The 20,333-nt window shown below is 43.2% G+C and overlaps 1 protein-coding gene across 1 annotated transcript in view; it reads left to right on the top strand.

Annotated features, from left to right (window-relative positions):
* Positions 1–4,561: 4,561 nt before the first annotated feature.
* Positions 4,562–20,333, top strand: part of GATB (glutamyl-tRNA(Gln) amidotransferase, subunit B) — a 58,346-nt gene continuing 42,574 nt past the window's right edge. The window contains exons 1-2 of the mRNA XM_004685204.2: positions 4,562–4,737; positions 6,499–6,649. Of these exons, the coding sequence (XP_004685261.1) occupies positions 4,562–4,737; positions 6,499–6,649 (327 nt within the window). The remainder of the gene's footprint in view (positions 4,738–6,498; positions 6,650–20,333) is intronic.

Here is a 20,333-nt window from a genome sequence, read left to right as displayed (position 1 = left end):
CAACCTAAAACACAAAGAGGACAGTGTGCTGGCATACTGCAGTGACTTCTCCACATGTAAACAGTTTACAGGGACGAAGAGTCTCATGGTTCTACCACTCTTAACTTACAACTCAGGACAATCTTCTTTCTAAGTGGTGAGTCAAGGGAAGGTGTAGAGGTAGAGTGTCTTTCTTAAAGAGCAAGACCTGTTTACTTCTAGGGTTCGTCTAGATTCCAGAAAAGAAATAGGTATGGAAAACAGCAAACACTCCCTCGAAATAGCAAAGAAGAAGGAAGGGCACAGAGAGATTAGTTTATGGTCCAGCAGGCCTAACAGCCGCAATGAACTGGCCTCTTCTTCCCCAGATGGCAGTTCATCTCCACAAAGACACTGGTGAGGGTGCTTTTTTTTCCCCCAGCAGTGGAAAGGAAGAAAAAGTTATAGATTTCTATGCCTCAAAGCAATCTTCTAGAGAAAGCAATTGTTCCCTCCACATCCATTCTTTATCAGAATCAAGACGTAATGGTAAAATAAAAGGAAATGAAGCCTGATCTCCACTGCCCGCCAACTCATATTCTTCCTGCAGTCTTCCCCTCCCTTAGTGACACGTGACTGGATCTTAAAATGTGGTTCTTGTAAATGGGAATTTCATGGTTTTGAAACATTTTTTTCAGAAACAGGACTTCCTCTAGTGCCGATATTCTTCTTGCATGAAAATAAGGCTGTGAAAGCAGTCATATGTACATCATTTTAAATGATTCACTTTATTTCTTAGTGACTATACATTGACTAAGCCATCCTCCCTCCGGAAAAGGCATACAATTCCAGATAGCCGCCTGGGTGCTACAGCATAGTTCTGCTGGAAACTAGCAACCCAGGGGAGGGACTCAACTCCCCATCGCATAAAGACATTCTAAGAACTGTACCCACATCCAGTTCCATCAGCCCAGAAAGAGCAATGTGCTCATTAGACATCATCAAAGCACTGCCTTAGTGTCCACAGGACAAAGGTGGGTCATCAAAGAGTAGGCAGTTAACCAAATGTTAAGATTCAAAATCTGAGATACAATGCCATGATACAACGTTAAAATGAAGCAGGAGAACTAGCTACTTTTCCTTTTAATTGATATTTTAATTTTCCCATTAAAAATGTTCACTTCAGGGCCCTCCCCTGGTGGCGCAGTGGATTAAAGCACAGCACTAAGAAGCTAAAACCACTTCAGCATGAGTTCTATCCCCACCCCGGAGGTGACCACATGGCGCAGCGGACCTCTCCTGACCTGCCCGCTGCTCCCCTCAGCAGTGTACGTCTCAGTTGGCCTGTTCTGCTCCCCATCCTGTCCCTGGTGAATCCTCTCACTACCCCTGCAACTCTGGCCTGTACCCCAGTTCTATATGTATAAATAAATAAATCTTTTTTAAAATGTTCACTTCATTTAAAAATAAAATGAAAACTTAGAACCATTGTACATTCCCACACATTGGGCCATGTTACAAATTCTAGCACATCCCGTTTTCACACTGTGGCCCCATCCCAAATCAGGTTACTGATCAATAACTGAAAGGCTGAGAGTGATTATAATGAAGCCAACTTAGATTAGCAGGTAAAGATGAGCTATGTCAGAAATAAAGGTGTTTGCATAAATATCTGTGGAGTTTTTTGGTCTTACACACAGGTAAGCCAATCATCAAAATCTGCCATTCAAAGATTTCTCTGAATACAAAGCAAAACCAAGCAGGGCTCTTTAGATGCTTGTCTTAACCATTACCATTTATAAATAACAATTTGAAATTCTTACATACCTTTTTAAAACTGTGTTCTAAATTTATTTATATTTTGTCAGATATGTAAATAAAACAGTGCTAAGGAACTCTCCCAATGATGGTGTTTTTGCTAGAAACCCTGTCCTATACCTCCGGAGTACCTTGAAAATGAAAATCTCTGTGTCTTTCAGATGACAGCCACCTTTTCTGCAGAACCAAAATAGCTCTTTCAGCTAGAGAGCTGTCTGTCAGGAAGAGTTCTGACAGGTAGCACACTTGGCATGCAGGAAGAAGGTGAGACATGGTCCCAGAGAAAGCTGACTAAGAAGCTCACTTGGGAACAGCCTGCTCCTCCACCAGGCCAAGCACAAAGGCAACGAGAACTTCTGAAAATGAGATCATCCTGGGGGAAGGGAGCCTGTTAGTGCTTGTGGGATTCTGAAGGACTATATAAGATCCATCCATCTAGTAGAAGTTTCCTAAATGTGAAAGGACTCAAATACACATAAAAGTGTAGGATTTTTTCTCCCTCTAGTGGTGGGGTAGGAGCCTTTGATGTGATAGCCTACCACAACAAAATACTGCTTCAAAATTAAAGGTGAGTTTCCATTATAGTCCATTTTGCCCATAAAATTGGAATTTTCATTAGGACTGCCACTGTTGCTTCTGGTAATTTTCAAAACACCCCGTTACCCTTCCAGTTAGGGAGTGAACTGCTCCTAAGTAAGCTAATTACCAGTGGTAAGGGAGCAGGATCTCCCTTGCTAGAAGATGTCCATGCTTACTTCCTCAACACAGGACTCTTCTCTTCTCTGTAGTCCTATCAAAGGTAGAGGCATGCTGTGAGAAGAGACACGCCCTTGACCCCCAGTCTGGGCCAGAAAAACCTGAGGAGCAAAATGAGAAGGTAAGCTTACCCACAGGAAAAGTGAGAAACACGGGTTTTGTTTCAAAGGTTGATTTCAGTATCAGATAACTTATTTTATTCCACACAGGAAAACTAAAGAGATACTTATAAAGAATCTAAAGAGTGCTCTAAAGGTTATTTAAAATAAAAGGGCAGGGCCCTCCCTGGTGGTGCAGGGAGTGAAAGCAAAGAACGAAGAAGCGAAAGCCACTTCGGCATGAGTTCCATCCCCGCCCCAGAGGTGACCCACCTGGCGTGACAGATCTCTCCTGACCTGCCCGTTGGTCCCTTCAGCAGTGTACTTGGTTGATCTGCTTGTTCTACTCCCCACTCTGTCTTGGGTGAAGCCTCTCACTGCCCCAGCACCTCTGGCCTGTACCCCAGATCTGTATGTATAAATAAACAAATTTTTTAAAAAAAAAATAAAAGGGGCAACAACTAGAGATACTTTGGATTATGTCTCCACGTCTACTTTGCAGTTTCTCTTATCTTCATTTTTGGTTATGTAACACTACTTCTGGTGTAGCAACCTGGGTCAGTGATAGCTAATGAAAACACAGAAAGGACAGAAGAAATAAATAATGACAATTTTACATTAAATTGCATAATATAACTATACAAAAGTATTACTGGAAATAGATCACACAAGTGATAGCTGTCTCTTCAATAGGTTACTGATCAGTAACATAAATTCCATCCATGTGAAGCATGCATGCTGTAGCTTTTCCCCGCTCCAGACTCTGAATTAGGCATCCACATTGCCGTACTTAATTTCTCCTCTTGTATTTCTTCAAGGCAACCAAGTTCATATTTTCCTGCAAAACTGTTTCTTTTCCAGCTCCCTTGTCCCAGTGAATAACTCCATTAGCCATCTGTCCTACAAAATAGAACTCCAGAGGTATTTGACCGCCCATACCTGTCTTCCACCAATCATGTCTGATTCATCACCAAGTCCTTTAATCTCACCTCCTAAATCTAGCTAACATAAGTCAATTTCTTTTTGCTGCCTTCACGCTACACCATTTCATTATTTCTCTCCTAAACAACTACTACTCAAAAGGACATCCACTTCAACCTTTGTCAAATGCATTCTCCACACTGCACTACTTCATTCCATAAATATTTTTGAGGAGATTTATGCTCTGGTACTAAGATAGATAAATTTGACTGGTGGAGACAGAAGATAAACATTGGGTGTAGAGAATTAAAACAGAATGAAAGATTAGCTGAATGGCTATTCTAGACTATATGTTCAAATACAGGTTCCGCTCACTGTCCAAAAGCAGGGCATCCCTATGAAATGGCACTTTCACACACTCAGAAATATCCTAGCTTTGTTACCTTTTCTGTGTGCGTCCTATATAAGCAACACTAGCAAAGGAGGCTTAACTGTTTTTGCTTATTGCTGTATCCCCGTTGCTTACAAATTGAGTCTGGTTTATTCAAGTATTTGTTGCACTCACGTACGCATTACTGCGTTCAGTGGAAAAGGAGATAGAGAAAAACAACTGAGTGGTTAGGGGTACGGAGGAGTTGAAGAAGTCTTCTGGGAGTTACTTCGGCTGGAAAGGCTAACCGAGGTACAAAATCCCTGCCAAACTTTTCTGCGTTGGTTCTTAGTCACCAACAGCTCTCGACAAACGTACACGCGCTCACCAACACTAACCTCTCCGATCCCCCGCTAGGAGGAGTCACGCCTTCCAACCCGGAAGCCCGCCCACCTCTGCTTTTATACCCCTTCCCTCCCTCCGGGCCAGGGTGCCGCAGTCCTCCAGTCGCCGTGCTCACCGGGAATAGTAGTCATCTTCTCCCTACCTATAGAGTTACTAAACGTTTCCAGAACTACACTTCCCAGGGAGCCCCGCGGCTGACAGCGTCGCGTCACGTGACCAGGACTCTGGCGAGGCAATGGCGGCGCCCATGCTGCGCCGGTGCTGTCTTGGAAGGCGTTGGGCGTTCTCTCACATTGACAGCGGTTCTCGCCCGGAAAGAGGGTCTCCCACAGGTTCCACGCCCAACGGGAAAAGGGGACGGTGCTCTGTAGCTCATCAGCCCCTCATCAGGGCCCAGAAGACGAGGAAAGGGTATATTGTTTCATGCCATTACCGCCCCATTAGTCTGAGGTGCAAATGGGAGCTTGGGAAACGATGACCACTACAATACAACTTTCAGTGAATACGTTTTGTTGGGTATCAGGTTGTTGGGCTGAAAACTAAATGAGATCACAAAACAGACCCCCCTGTATATAAACCGCATGTTCAGATAGATAGGCATATTTGGGGGATTCGCGAATATAAATTGCAAATATATAAATACTTTTTAATTAAATTGAAGGCTGCCCAGACAAAAGAGTGAACGTGGTTACCTTACTAGTCTGTGACACCAGAAGCAGCATATTAAGCTGACATTTATTTAGCGTTTCTATAAGCTATAGTGTTGTAAAAATAAAAGGAAGCTTTACCTATAAATTCTGAATAGTGATGACTAATGTCATTAGTTCAGAAAATACCATCTGTCTATGGAGGATGGAAACAGTACAAGTTATCTTCCTCTGGTTATGTAGAGTTTTGCTTATTTCGTTAGACTTTCTCGAATAGCTGTTTATACTTCACTTTATAAGACAAGTAACTTATATTTTAAAACAAAAGCGTAAGGCACGTGTCTAATATTCTGTTTAACCCTTGAGATTGTTAGGTTGGTATTATTTTTCTTTTCAGTTGGAGGAACAGAGGGAAATTGTCGAGAAGTATGCAGTTTTTACTTTTTCCACAAATTAGATTAACTATGAATAGAAAGTATTTTTTGCTCATGTAATGAAGCTGCAAAAATACTTTTGAGTATTTTGAGTAATGTTTTATTGAATCTAGAATTTCTAATGAGTTCTTCATTTAACTCTTTTCGAGTATAGGCCGTGCTTCCAAATGTAAAATACCTTGCGATATTATAGATACCATATAGAATTCCATGTGTTGAAATTACTAAAACAAAACCAAAAATGTATAAACAAAGATCTGAATAATACAGAAAATTCTTAGATGAAGAACAGGGTGCAAATAGGCAAATTACAGAAACAGTATGTGTAAACAGGTCATCTGTAGCATGTCCAGCATATGTAGGTTTTAGGCCAAATTAGCATACTTACAAGATCTTGGCGAGAACTATATATAGAATGCATAGTCAGACCCAACATGAGTACCCAAATAAGACGGATTCTCTGTAGAATTTAACAACTTCTTAAATTTGATTCCAGTCAAACATGAACAATCAGCACAAAAATCTGAAGTTAGATCTCTGGAATTGCAAGTGCAATTTTATTGCAATTTGGGGGGATCAAACAAAACAAAACCAAAAACCTGAAATTCCCAGGAAAAATACCACTAACTGGCTAGTTATTATGTCTGCATCACTCTGATCATTGTATTTTCAAGCTGATGTTTCTAAATGAATTCAAAACTGATAATTTCCTTTTTTAATGAAATATGCAACTATTTATTGAGTTATTTCTCTACTGGTAGATTCCTGATGTTTATGTTAATCCTAAAGTTTGTAAGTCAGCTTTCTTCTTTTATACTGAGAAGTTAATTCAATAAACTGCTTTTCACTGAAGTCAGGCAGTTGCCACCTAAGTTGTTTTGAAATGCCAGTGAAATTTATTTTGCTAGTCTTGGAGGTGTGCGTCTACAAATTGGCTTTGGTTTTGTCATCACTACAATATGACACATTTTTAAATGAAAGAATGTAAAATTTTTGTAAGTTAAAAAACACAAGTATGAAATTAATATTTGTGGCTTAGGCTTGTAGAAATTCACCCAACTACTTCTTAACAATTCTGTCTTTCTTCTTAGTGAACAGAAATGGGCAGCTGTGGTAGGTTTGGAAATTCATGCTCAGATTTCCTCCAACTCTAAACTCTTCTCTGGATCTCAAGTTTACTTCTCAGCACCTCCAAATTCGTTGGTGTCTTTTTTTGATGCATCCCTGCCTGGAACTCTGCCGGTAAGGTTTTTATTTAATCATACTTTCTTAAGAAAGTGTTAATATTTTACTTAACCTAGACAACACTTTCCTTGTTTTAATATTTTGTGTAACTCTGAAATTCTTATTTAGGGAATCTTGGACAAAATGGGATGGACTAAATATTTTATAAAGACCCACCTCTATAACTCTGTTTCAGAGTTTCAAGTCATCTGTTTATTCATACATTTACCCACTTATTTCACACATGTTTTAGAATGTCTACTAAATACCAGACATCGTACTGTGAACTAGAAAATTAAGATAAGCAATGATCCTTGTCTTGGAGGAATTTAAAGACTAGTTGGCAAAATGTGTCTTATAAACAAATAATGTACTATGTGATTTAGTCTGGTGAAGGTAATATGCAGAGAGTGGTTTTGGAATCAGAGGAGGAACACCTGGTTCAGTAACAGGAGTACTGTGAGAAACTGGGGTGTGGGTATGACTAAGGGTTGTTAAGGAAAGGTTGTTAGAAGAGGTGGTGTCAAGCTATCTGTGAAGCCAGGCTGGAGACAAGCAAATAAAGAAGCAGGAGTCTGGCAAAAGGAAGCAGCTATGTCACATGCTACTCCAACGGAAGGTCAATAATGATTATGGTTATTAAGAGCTAAGAAATGACCAGTAAAGGAGAAAATTGTCAACCACAATATGCATTGATCCAACTATACACTTCCACATAAACTCAAGGAATGACTGAATCCAGTGTACTCATCAGCAAATTTTTTAACATATATTTTCTTGTATTTGGCTAAATTTTGAAGAACACTGAATGTTTAGGCTAATGAACAGCTTATAGTGTATCCAGGATATACGGTGTCAGCAGAGTTTCCTGCCATCCTCGGAGGGAATATTATGTGTGCCAGTGGGGAGGGTGGTGAATTCTATACTCTCCAACATTTAAATCCAGTGGAAGCTGGTTGAACTGAGCACTGGCAGACTGGCAGGGGCAGGGGCATCTTTTAGCCCAGCGTGGACTGTCCAGGCATCCCTCCCATGTGCCAACCACATCTGGGACTTTGGTAGCTTTGGGGCAGTGTCTGTCTTGCAACTTTGTCCTTTCTGGTGGTTTCTGTCATAGAGGTCTCCTGTCCCTTCCAAGTAATATCCAAGGTGACCTTTGATTTGCTGTTGGGTCTCTTTCCTCCCACTCTCCCTGTTCCTGGCTTTGAGTAGGGAAGATTTTTTTTTCATTTGTTTGAAAAGAACCAGTTATAAATGTTTAAGTTCTTCACTGGGCAGAGGGTCATAGTAGGAATAAAGTAACATCTTATTCAGACAAGTGAAATGCAAAGTAGTTTATCATAACCCTTCTCTTTTTTTCTTCCTTAAGCCCAAACTTTTTTTACAAACATGGTAGTTCATTTCCAAAAGACCAGGCATAACCTCTGTGTTCTTTCTAGGTTTTTCCTAATATCTAGCCAAGTATTCTTTAGTTCACATTTAGAAACAGACTTCTTAGTAGAAAGTTATGTTATCTCCAAATAGGCTCCTCAGTTGTGGCTGAATGTGTTCAAAATAACCAGAATATTAACATGCTTTGTACCATTTCCTGTCGGACCCCAAGAAGGTTCTTAGTGATAATATATCAGTAACACAGTGAAGGTCTTTGACACACTTGCACATTGAGAGGACAGTACATTAATTAAACGATAGTCAAAGGCTAAGTTGGAATTTCTTTTTTTCCTCGTCAGAGTATGTAACGCCTGTGGTTTGACTAACCAAATGGGTTATTCTCTCAGCAGAGGTGATCTGCTGCTTCTTTTAGAAATGTGTGTCATGAGCTGACCACAGCTCTCAGGCCTAAGCCTGTGACTTACCTACATCAAGATGTAAAATCTGCTGAAACCTCTAGACAGCTGCCCTTCTCCAGGCCCTGCAGGATGGGCCAAGGATACTCTGGTGGCCTGGCTCTGCACTTGGGTATTTTTGCCCCCAAATGGTGACCCTTTGTCAGAGACACTGATAACAAGTTAGAAAAAGACAATCAAAAGAATCTAGATTTTGGTGTAAAATCTCTTTGTGGAGACCAGATTTTGTCTGCTAGCGATTTCAGTTACCATGCTGGGCCGTTAAAGAGAAAATACAGTAATGAGTATCTTTTTGTAGGCATTTGATTCTCCCTCCTTCAGTGCATCTTTATTCATGCACCGCAGTGACATTCACTGGGTGTCTGCCATGAGCTAGTGAGCATACTGCTTGACTAGCACAGCTTTAGAAGATCCATCCTCATAGAGCTTGGACAAGGAAGCAGGCAACCCTGTGCTTTTAGTAAACATGTTGGGCAGTGGACAGAGAGGCTGCTCTAGGACTACATAGAAGGACATTCAACACAGGAATTCTGCAAAGCTGGCCAAATAAAATATGAGGAACGTATTTAAAAAGCAAAACAAAAGCAGGACCGTGTGTGGTAGAAGGGCAAGAGGCGAGGCTGGCGTTGAGTGTCATGTTGACCTTGTGAGTCCCACGAAGAGGGAGGAAGATGTAGGGTGTGAGGGGCCAGCAGTCCCATGGCAGGGAGTGGAGAAGGAGGCAGTCCAACGGTGTGGCCTGTTACCCAGAGGTCACGCAGCCGCTGAGGGGGAGAGTGTCTGTAGCATATGCTAACAGATGCTCTTTTGCAGGACGAGTTTCAGCAGGGTGGTAGTAGGGTGTGGGGCCCAGTGGGTGGGGAAGGGAGATGGTGGTGGATTGAGAAGTTCTGGGGTGTTGTGGAAGAGGTGAGCGTGCAGAGACGTGAGCTGTACTGAGACGTTTGGCTGTGAGGGAAGAGGACACAGCATGTTCAGGGAGATGTGGACTTCAGGGAAGATGTTTTTCAGCCTTGATTTCCTAAATGGTAGACACTTAAAAAATGTTTGAAGAGGGTCGATCTCATGTTAAATGTTTTTAGTATCATAGAATAATTTTTTTTTTTTTAATCCTGGTGAGAAGGAGCCAATGAAGAGGCAGGCAATTAAAGAGACATTTGATAATGTGGTAAGTTGAACATACACATTTAATCTGTCTCCCACTCCACCCCAGAAACACCCACTGAAGTATGGTGAGAGAATTTAGAAGCTAAACACCTACAGGAGACCAAGTGAGAAGGCCACAGAGAGCACAATTGATGGCAGGTGGAGGGTCTGACGTGCAGGCTGACTCACACCTAGCAAGAGACAGACCCACACGGGCGCTCGAGACCCACCCCATGCCCAGGCAGCCTCGGGAAAGGCCACTGCTGGGGGAGTCTGCAGGAGGTGGACTTACAGGGTCGACTCCGAGTCTGACAGAGAGCAGGTAGATGCTGTCAGCATCTTAGCCCCTCGCATTAAAATTGACATCCAGAAATCACCAGACATTTGAGTAAATTCTCCAGCTTTATAGAGCCCAAAATAAAAAAGGGAACTATACCCAGAAGTAACAGATACTGTACAGGGTTAAGGAATACTGTTAAAATGGGTAGTTTTTATAAATATCCTTAGAAGAAAAGGTACCTACATCTTTGAAACGAGAATACAATATTACTTTTTTAAAATGATCACAACAAAAGTGAATATTCAAAAACTAAAACTCTGATAATCAAGAAAAAAACCCAGATGAGTTAGAGGATAAAGTTAAGAAGCTCTTCCAGAAAGTATAACACTGAAAATGAATTGGACAGTTGGGGGAAAATAAGAGAATCCAGGATGTCTAACGCTGAGTAATAGGAGGTTGAGAAGAGAACTCTCTGCCAGATACAGCAGGTGAATTTCCCAGAACTGAAGACATGAGTCTCCCTGCCAGCACCCAGCACCAGGAATAAAAATAGTCTCACAGGCAGGCATGTCATCGTGAAGTGTGGGAAGCCAGAGCTGCAGAGAAGATACGAGAACTTGCCGGCAAGAAAGGAAAGATCACAAGTAAAAGCATCGGACTTCTTAAAAGCAGCACTTACAGCTGGAAGAGAAGGGAACAGTGCCTTAGAAATCTTAGGGGGCATCATTTTAATCTGCAGTGCTGTACCAGCCTTGTAAAACCAGGGTGCAAGTAGAATCATCGTGTTTTCCGACAGGCAGTTTCTGCAAAATTCACCTTCTGTCACTATGAGAAACTACTGAAATACTAGAGAGGTTCCTGAGTGCAAACTCTCACAGGCTCCAAGCATCTGATGGGAGAGGAGGTTGGGTGACTCTAAAAGAGAGGTTTCAAGAAAAAAGGAGGTGGATGGGAATGACAGGTATCTGTGCACACGTGTGCACCCACAAAAAAGAGATTTTATATATGAACTGGAGTTCTTAGAATAGGAAGCAGTAATTAAAAAATGAAGCAACGGACAAAAGGAGAGCTCTCTCAACTCCAGAAAAAAATAAACCATATACATAATCACAGTATACTTAAGAGCTCAGCAGAGAAAAATATTTACATAACAAGAACATTAATAAATAGAAGCATCAACTACTGATTACTGATTCTTAACCAAAATGGTGATATCACTGGGATATTGGGAAGTAAACGAACTAAATTCTTATCGTCCATCATGGAAAATCCTGTTCTAGTTGACAAAACAAAGAAAAGTAAGAATATGCTTTGGGAGGGTCTCTTTTCAGGGCTTAAGGTCAGTTGATTGGTTATGGATAATGTTTCCTTTTTTTTTTTTTTTTTAATAAGGCAATGAAAGTATTAGATGATTGGCAAAAAGGATTTTTCACTAGTTTTTAAAATTTGTACTAAAAATAACAAATGATCACATATTACCTCTACTGACCTCTTGGCTTTTTGCTGGTATATTTCTCTTTTGTTTGCAAAGTTCTAAAAGTAACAGGCCCATCCTTAACTCCCTCCCGCTCTTCTTGGAAGTAAGTACGGTCATCCATATGCAAGCTCAAGCATGATGGGGTCACTGCTCCCTTTGGGGTTGGAGACTGACCTCTCCCCTACCAATTTTCCACTTGACCTTTTTGCCCTTTAATGCTCCCGAGTTTATCATGGGGTTGCATTTGGGCCTGTTTACTCTTGAATAGAAAGAAAAATAGCAAGTGTGGCTCATTTCTTCTGAGATGGAGTATAATAGAAAATACAGCAAAATCTTTCACCTTGCTACTTACATACATTCTCTCTTGGGAATGAACTGGGCCATGCCTATAGCTCCATGGCCTAAAAGCAGGAACACTGTGGCACTGGGACAGTCCGGCAGGCCTGCCTGTCTTCCAGATGAGGGGTAGATTGTCACTTGGCGCAGGGCCTAGCGCCTTCGCCAGCAGGTGATGGATTTTCGAGAGGTCCCCTGGCACAGCACATTATTTTAAATTAGGAAGATATAAATCCAACAAGACAGCTCAGCGATCTGAAGGTGGTTGCTGCCAGGGAGCAGGACTGGCGTGGGGGAGGGTCGCAAGGACAGCCGCATCAGTCACTTCCAAATACCTGTCTGTGATATGTTGTTAAACAATTAAAATTTAGGTTTAAAGGAGCACACCATAGAGGAGAGGAAATTCTTGCTAGAGCAAGTACCCAAGACGGAACGAGGTGTCCCCCAGCACAGGGAGAAACGCCACTCACCCACTGTCACCTCGGCTCCTTCTCCCACTGACTCAGGCAGCATCTTAGGCAGAATTCAAGGAAGCTTCCACCTGCAAACACTTTTCTTCTGTTTCACTCACCTGGGTGGTGCTCCTTGCTGCTGACGTCTTAACGCTTGCTTTCTGGGACTGTGGGTGATGCACGCTAAGTTCTTCTGTGCTTCCAGCCATTCCGTTTCTCCTGAGCTCTTGAAAGACAGCATAGAATTCGAGGTTGACAGTCCTTTCGCCTCAGCACTCAGAAGACATGATCCCACTGTCCAGGCTTCAGTTGTGCTGACGAAAGGCTGGCTGCCTCCTTTGTAGGGCTCTGGTTTCTCCTCTGCTGGCTCCCTCTGGGATATGTCCAGGTGTAGACTGTTTTTGTTAACCTGCTTGGTATTAGATGTGCTGTTGCCACCTGCAGACTCTTCTCTTGGTATGGAGGACCTCTGGGGGACCCATCCTGGCGGCCGCCTGCCAGGCTCTGTGGAATGTTAGTTTCTCACACAGCTTGGATAGCGCCTGCTTTCAAGCCCTGTGCCTACACCAACCCCACGCCAGGGGCTCCAGACTTCTCCAGACTCCTCTCCCCCTTGACCTGTAGCGGGTGTCTCCTCCATATCAGCTCCTCATTTGGAGACTGAAGATTGTCTGACAGACCTGAGCTCCCCACCCCAGAAGGCCCACAGCCTCAACTTCTATTCCTGAGGCGTTTTAAATTGCCAACATCTGGGGTCTCTTCAGCCCAGTAACAGGGACAGTGAAGCAGCTAACACAGTGCTTGCAGCCCTGTCCTAGGCACTGGGCTGTTGGCTTATTTCCTCTTCAGATGCTACACAGCAGCTGCTCGCAGTGTCACAGCTGGAAAGTAGATGGAGAAAGGGAGGTTCAAACCCAGCAGTCGGCTTCCAAGTCCACATTCAGCAGCTTGACCACCTGCCTCTTGCAGTTAACCCTGGCTGCTACATAATTTAAACTCCCTATGATGGGGAACCCCAGGAGAGTCCCTCTTGCTTTCAGGATTTTGAGCTTAGCTCTGCATATGTGTTTATAATTTTTTTTAAAGATTTATTTGTGCATACAGAACTGGGGTACAGGCTAGAGATGCAGAGGGTGAGAGGATTCACCAGAGACAGAGTTGGGAGCAGAACAGGCAGATGGACGAAGTACACTGCTGAGGGGAGCAGCGGGCGGATCAGGAGAGGCCTGCCGCGCCATGTGGGTCAGCTCCGGGCAGGTGGGGATCGAACTCATGTGGAAGTGGCTTTAGCTTCTTAATGCTGTGCTTTAACCCGCTGCACCACGAGGGAGGGCCTGTTTTTATAAATTTATTTGCATTTATATGAATCTCTATGGGTATAGATATAACATTCACCTTTCCCCTCCAGCACCTCCCTGGCCCCTCAGCCCCCCCACCGTGAGCACACACCCCCAGCCTTGTCTCTGGGCTACAGAGGTCGCAACCCACCACCCTGTTTTGATCAGGGACCTTCTTTCTGAATGTTTCTTAGGAACACAGGCATTCATCTGCTTATTTTACCTGTTGTTGCCAGATGATGCGGAATCCCATCATAAATCTGCAGACTGAAAAGGTCACTCGGGCCATTTGCCTGCTTATCGGCAGGATTACAGCTAAACTAAGAGCAACTTTTTTTTTATTATTATTATTAGCAGGGATTTAGCCTCACTCATAACTTTGACCTAGTAAAACCTGTTATTTCAAACAGAATCTTCCTTGAATTGTTAAAGAATTATTTGTCAGCAGAATTATAGATACCCTGGGTTATTTGCTCCAAGTTAGTTATTTCCTATTTATCAATGTCATTCCAATTTCCCTACTGGTAATACTTTATATATGGATGTGAAATGGGAAGAAAAATAGGAAAGAAGATATATTTGTTTGATAAAATGGCAGGGATTTACAAGTCTCTGTTTTGTAATTTGCCCATGTTTCCAGTAATGGTAAAATTGAGCACGTTCTAAATTTGCAGTGTCTATATGTGCAAATCCATTAGTGCTGTCTCTCTCTCACGCACACACACATGCACTTTGTTATTTGAAATGCTCCCCCTCCTGGTCCCACCTCTGTGCAAGAGGGAGCAACAAGAATGTTGATGCCTGCGTCAGCTGCGGCTGGGAGATGGCGTCTCCCGATAATCAGGCTGTGCCACAATTAGATTAATTAGAAACCAGTGACTCTGCTCTTGCTTTGCTTGTTTGAAAGCTCTTATCTGCACGTACTGCACACACACCCCTTCACCGCCCCTGTTGCCAGGAATGCCTCATCTCTTGTTTTCAGGACTTGCAGCAGAAGAGGCTGTAAAAGCTGGTTTCCACATATGTACGCAAGAGTAACTTCCTCTCTTCTCAGGAATGGGCTGTTTAAAACAGTGCGTGGCACCCCCAGATCAAATCCCTGGCAGCTATAGTGTGACAAGTGGAACGTTATGAAGAACGTTTGATTAAACTTCCTTTATCCACAAGAGTATACAGTGGCCCCTTGAGCGAGTAACTGTTCATGGGCATCGGCCTCTGAGCACTTGAAAATCCTCCTATCCCTTCTCCCCTGGCATCTGTACTGACAGGAAGCTGCCTTAAGTCATTTTCTCTTAACTCCGGGCGTTTGGGCGTTTGGGCATCTGCCTGCAGGTGGACCCAGACAGAGCAAGGGGAGCTGTGTACCTCTCAGGGCAGTGAAGCGGCGCAGCAGGGTGGGGGCGAATCTGATGTGCCGCCTGCCCCCGGGAGCTGACAGCAGTTCCGACAGCCCCTGTCGGAGGGCCTTGAGCACATGCATGCAGGTGGCCGCGGAGGGGACCCGCCCTGAAAGAAATGACGATGTGAATAAAGACCTCTGTGGAGGAGTGTGGTTAATTTATGCCGACGATTTCTCGTGACATCCATTTAAAACTAGGTAGTCTACAGTGTACTGGCTCTCTGCACCTAGCAGAGGTTGGTGGTGACTTTTATTTCGAAAGACCCAACAGATTAGAAATATTTGACTAATTCCAGAGAACCTCAGGTTAAAATGTTTCCCTGAGCTTTAATTCTAACAATTTTTATGAAAGTTGCTTTCAACTCAACTTCTGAGCAAAATAGTAATTTGTGAAAATGGCATGAGTGTGAAGTGTTTCAATGCCCAGATTTATAATCAGATCTATATTTACCTCTGTCCTTTCGGTTAGATGATGTTTAGTTATTTGACTAAGAAGACAAAAATGTGACAGTTTTCTATTAATTTTTTTCCATTTCAATGACTCACTTTAATATACTCTGTAAAACTTATGACTACACTGTGTTCTGAGACTTTATCATCTTTCTCACTCACTGTCCCAAGTCCCGTTTACATGCTTCGGTTTTCTGGACGCCACTGTACCGTGGGGTGCTCTGCTGGAGTGCTTTGCCCCTGGCCCTGCCCCGGGACAAGCAGTGTGCCCATGAGCTCACACACACAGTGTGGACAGGGCCCCTCCCCCTGGTCCTCTCCCGATGTCAGTAGCAGCTCGTCCCTCTTGAGCTCGGGCGACTGCTGAGATGGCAGACTCTCGGGTTAAGATGGCTGCCACCCGCCCCCTGCCCCTCAGAAGGATCCGGCAACTTCCCCACCAAGGGTCTTTTTCCAACTTTCGGGGGCTCTCGAAAGCCTTCCTCCTCATAACCGTTTTCACTTTCCCCACCTCTGGGCCAGTCCACCAGGCATGATTCCCTGGAATGCATAAGGTCTGACTGCACTAACAGCTATGCTTCCACCTTTTATCAATGTGTGATTGCTTTACACATTTGATTGACCGTGTTGTTTAAAGGGATTTCTGTGTTTGAGCATAAGATTCTCAAAAGCAATTCAGGATCTTTCTTGACAACTATGGTAATACCTTTAATAAAGATTTCTCTGTGTCATTACATGCATTCAACATTTATGTACATGGGGAATTTATATGAAAGCATTTTCTGGTTGCCTAAAACCCTTTTGATATTTTTTAGCATCTTTGTGAAAATCTTTCTAAAATGCTTGTCCGGCTTTTATACAAGGTATGTTGAGCAGAAGCTATCCTTTTGTTGATTACTCAGAGCTATGAGCAGTGTCAGTTACTGCTCAGTGTTGTAATATACTAGTGCCTGCCAAGGCTGTTGAGATGTGGACAACTCTCTGAACCTACCATAAACCGCTGAAGATGGCCATTCTTTTTAAGTCCTATATTGTAATCTTTTCCCTGCTATTACAGTCACTTGCCCTTGGCTTCCTTCGATAATACACTATCAGTCTGTTTGACTTTAGGATCCCCTTCTTGCTCATTTTCCACCTTTCAGTTATTATTTCTGATCTGCCCTAGTCCAGAAAGCTAGGTTATCTCATTTGTTATTGTAAATAAGAACAAGACTCAGGGTAGAGGTCTGGCCTACAGAGTGAAATACACGAATCACATGAAAGCTGGTTAGCATCTTCAGGTGATAAGCCACAGGAGAGCAGAGTGAAAGGGATCCTGGAAATCACTCCCTTTAGCTCACACACGCAGTTCCTCTGGGTCCCTCTCAGGTGGGAACTCAAGTTTCTCATCCCCAGGGCAGCGCCCAGGCCCCAGCTCAGTGCCACACTGCAGTTGGACTTGCTGGAATTTATGTAGATGCAGTTACTTTGCAGGCGTGTGCCTGTGAATGTGTCTCAAAACACGAAGGCGCGAAATGTGTATGTGATGGGACTATTGATGTGTGCACTGTCTGTTAGAGCCCACTCAGAGAGGTCTAAACCTGGGGAGAGGCCAGAGAAGAGTGCTGCTGATTCAGAAAAAGAAATGAGGCAAAGGAGATCTCAGTAGCCTCCGTTCAGTGCCCTGAGGGCTGGGTTTCTGCAGACCCACCTGTATGTAAGACAGCACCCGCCCTGTGGGCACTCAGTGCACTGCCCCTGCAAGTGGTCATCTTCATGGCAAATTTTTTAGGATCTCTTCTGTATGCTTCATTCTGGGAAATTTTCTCTCCACATTTCTTCCAGCTCACCAATTCTCTCTTCAATTCTCTCTTCATGATGTCTACTCTATTTTTTAACATAGGCAGTTTATTTCCCTGAGAATACCTTTTATTTATAGAAATTGTGTTTTTCTCTTTTAAATCTCCTCTGTCTTTTAAAAACTACACTGTTCCTTTTATATATGTATTCAAGTTCTTCAATAATCCTAAATCTCCTTATTTTATAGTCTGGTTAGCAATTCTAACTGAATTTCTCTGCTTTTCTCTGAATTGTTCTGCTTTTTGCGTGTCTGCTGATTCTGACTTGTGTAGTTTGTAATTTTGGATTACGAGGTCATTTTTGTCAGGCGTTGTTGGTGAGAATCTTGTGGCGAGGTTAAGAGCTGGTATCCCCAGAGCGCTCTGCAGGCGTTTACTAGAACCTGCGATTCTAAGCAGGGCTGTTGTTATGTTTACCTCTTAGTTTGCATTCCTGGATCACAGAGTTAGTAAATTTGAATCCCAAGCCTGCCTGAGAGAATATTTGTGACAATTCTAAGGGAAGACTTTCTTGTTTTGTTTTAACCTGAAGCCTGGACTGAGACTTTCCTGAAGTTGAAGCTGTGCAGGAAGGAACAGGGGGCCATGTAGCTGGGGCGTCAGCCAAGACTGTGAGCAGGGACTTGGTGCTGGTGGGGGGCATTGAGGCACCGGCACACCCTCTGGCTTCCTTCCTCTGCCGCAGATGCTGCCTTCAGTGTCATTGTGTGCTTCGCAGTATCACCCTGGTGAGGCTGAGCTCTCTGTAGGTCCCAACTCATCTTACCTGTGCTCCTGTCTCAGACAGAACCGGTGTGTGAGCCCTTCCTGATTTAGCTCCTGAACTCGCACCCATTACCTTTAAGATTATCACTTTCTCAAAAAATTTCATCTTTCTTGTCTATTTTTAACCTCACTGTATGTAACCACACCCACTACCAAAGTTCTAATGCAGTTTCTACTCTCAAACTGACTCTGCCCCTTTTCTTCCATTCCCCACCCATTTCCCTTCACCTGTGCTAGACATCATATATTTCACCCAAAAATTTAATCCTTGGCAAATCAGTCCCTCACCTGTATGCGGAAAGGATGCCATCTTGTTCTCTCCTAGGAGCAATAGAAAGCAGTACAATAGGACTGGGAAGAGCTGCTGACTGGTGGGAAGTTGAAGAGGAAGCGGAGTGTCTATTTTTCCTCCTTCCCAGACTTGGACAACCTGAGGGACCTCATCCACTATGTCCTGGCGACTGCCCTGGGCCTCAGAGCATCTGTGGCCCAGAGGTTGTGTGCTCCTTTCTGGCTGAGAGGACGTCCCCAGGCAGCACACTCATCTCCTCAGGGACTCTTCCCTTCACTATTACATTTGGAACAGACTTTTCTCCCTTTCCCACATCTCCTGCTGCTGGCTTGTTTGCCTTCAAAATATGCCCTTGGATGAGTGATTGAGACAGTAACAAGGAAGCTGCATTACAGTAGACTCTGCAAAGCTTAGAATTGTAACTGTAAAATGAGTTTGCATACTACTGCACAAAAAAGTCTGCAATACCAGAAAACGAGGTGGGAGTGTATGGAAAGTAAAATATAAAGCCATTACCAAAGATGCCCAGGAGTATGAGAGCTTAGGGGTCTTTGTTGATATAAATATGTATTAGTTTTAAAAATTACCTAACAGTATTCTGTGACACTATTTTTGTCTCTGACATTCAGGCAGCTCATACAGGCTTTGTTCTGGTGATTTATACTGGAAGCCTATAATAAAAATGCAGCCTGAAATCATACAGCTGGGTACCATTCATTTTTCTTACATGGACAGTTCCAGAACTTAAAAAAAAATGGCAGCAGACCTGTAAAAAGCTCTTCCCTCACAGGAAACGCATGCCCAGCCACAGCAGCTAACCCTCTCGGGTTACTTTGGCTTTATGGAATATCGGTGATGCTATGTGGGCTTATAGATTTTGTTTTATATGTATTAGAAAAGAGTTTCCAGAAAGATACTGTGCAGTTTTAGGGAGTCAATGAAAATAATAACCCCTTCTCTTCTTGAGGCAGAACCAATTGAAGATCAGGCAAATGAAGATGAACATACTGTTCCTTGCCAATAATAGCTTGATTGGAAAATGCAACTTAATATATAGCTTTCTATATATGGCTTCTAGTACTTTCTGCCTAAGTTGAACTCATCTCCCTAAAACCTTTGCCTTCCACAGGCAGGAAGCTTATGTGGTCAGATTAGCCCAGAGCATAGCATCTCTGTGGGCACGCCATTCAGAAAGCGCTTGTCCTGGCTCTGTTGTGAATTCTTTAACAAGAAACAGTGCTCGGCCAGAGGGACCAGCCCGTATGAGCCATTGGTCAGGAAAGCCAGTCCTCTTGGGGGATGAAAGTATGAAGCAGAAAGCAGAATTCTGCTGCATGGATACATGGAGCTCAGTTCTGCTCTTGAAAACTTCAGCCGGTTTTACTTGAGAAATAACTGTGAGATACTCCCCTTTTTTTGGGGGGGGGGAATCCCTGTGGAAATTTCTCTCTGCTCCCACAGTTAATATATACGTGTCCTCTAAGGCCATTATTACTTGGTCATTTTAATATTTTCTGCTTCATGTTAGTATAGTGAGAGTTGGCTATTCTTTATACTGCAGCATCTAGGGGAAGTTTTTCTTTAGCTCTTATTAAAATTTTGGCAAAGTTCAGGAGTCATTTTGCCATTGGCATCCCAGGCTTGACAAGTGTAGGCTTGGTGATATTGGCATAGTTAGTGCAATCAGGCTGGGCTCCTCCAAAGAACATTCTGCTCCTCGTGGCAGAGAGCTTTGCTCATGAGCCATTGTGTTCCGTGGCCTTCCACCTCTGCTTGTAGTCTCATAATAAGAACCAGAGCCAAGGCAGGGACAATAAGAGGATTCCAACATTATTGGTGTGCCTACTTTCCCCAATTTTGATGCATGATGCATTTTCACAATATAAAAACAAGAAGCATAATAAATCAAGGGTCTTTGTCATGCTCTACAGCTTTCTTAGGAGACACAGGCTGGCAGTAATAGATGATTGTCAATAGTGCCCTGAATTTGCAGTGATATTTGCCAACTCATAGGCCACCCCAGCAAGTGGGGTCAGGGGCTTTAACCCCAATTGATAGAAAAGCCCGAGAGCCTTATTTGACT

Source organism: Condylura cristata, unplaced genomic scaffold (assembly GCF_000260355.1).
Source record: "Condylura cristata isolate star-nosed mole 26May11 unplaced genomic scaffold, ConCri1.0 scaffold00018, whole genome shotgun sequence".
NCBI classification, from domain to species: Eukaryota; Metazoa; Chordata; class Mammalia; order Eulipotyphla; family Talpidae; genus Condylura; species Condylura cristata.
The sequence above is the reverse complement of the archived record's forward strand: the minus strand, read 5'-3'. Positions and strand labels throughout refer to the sequence as shown.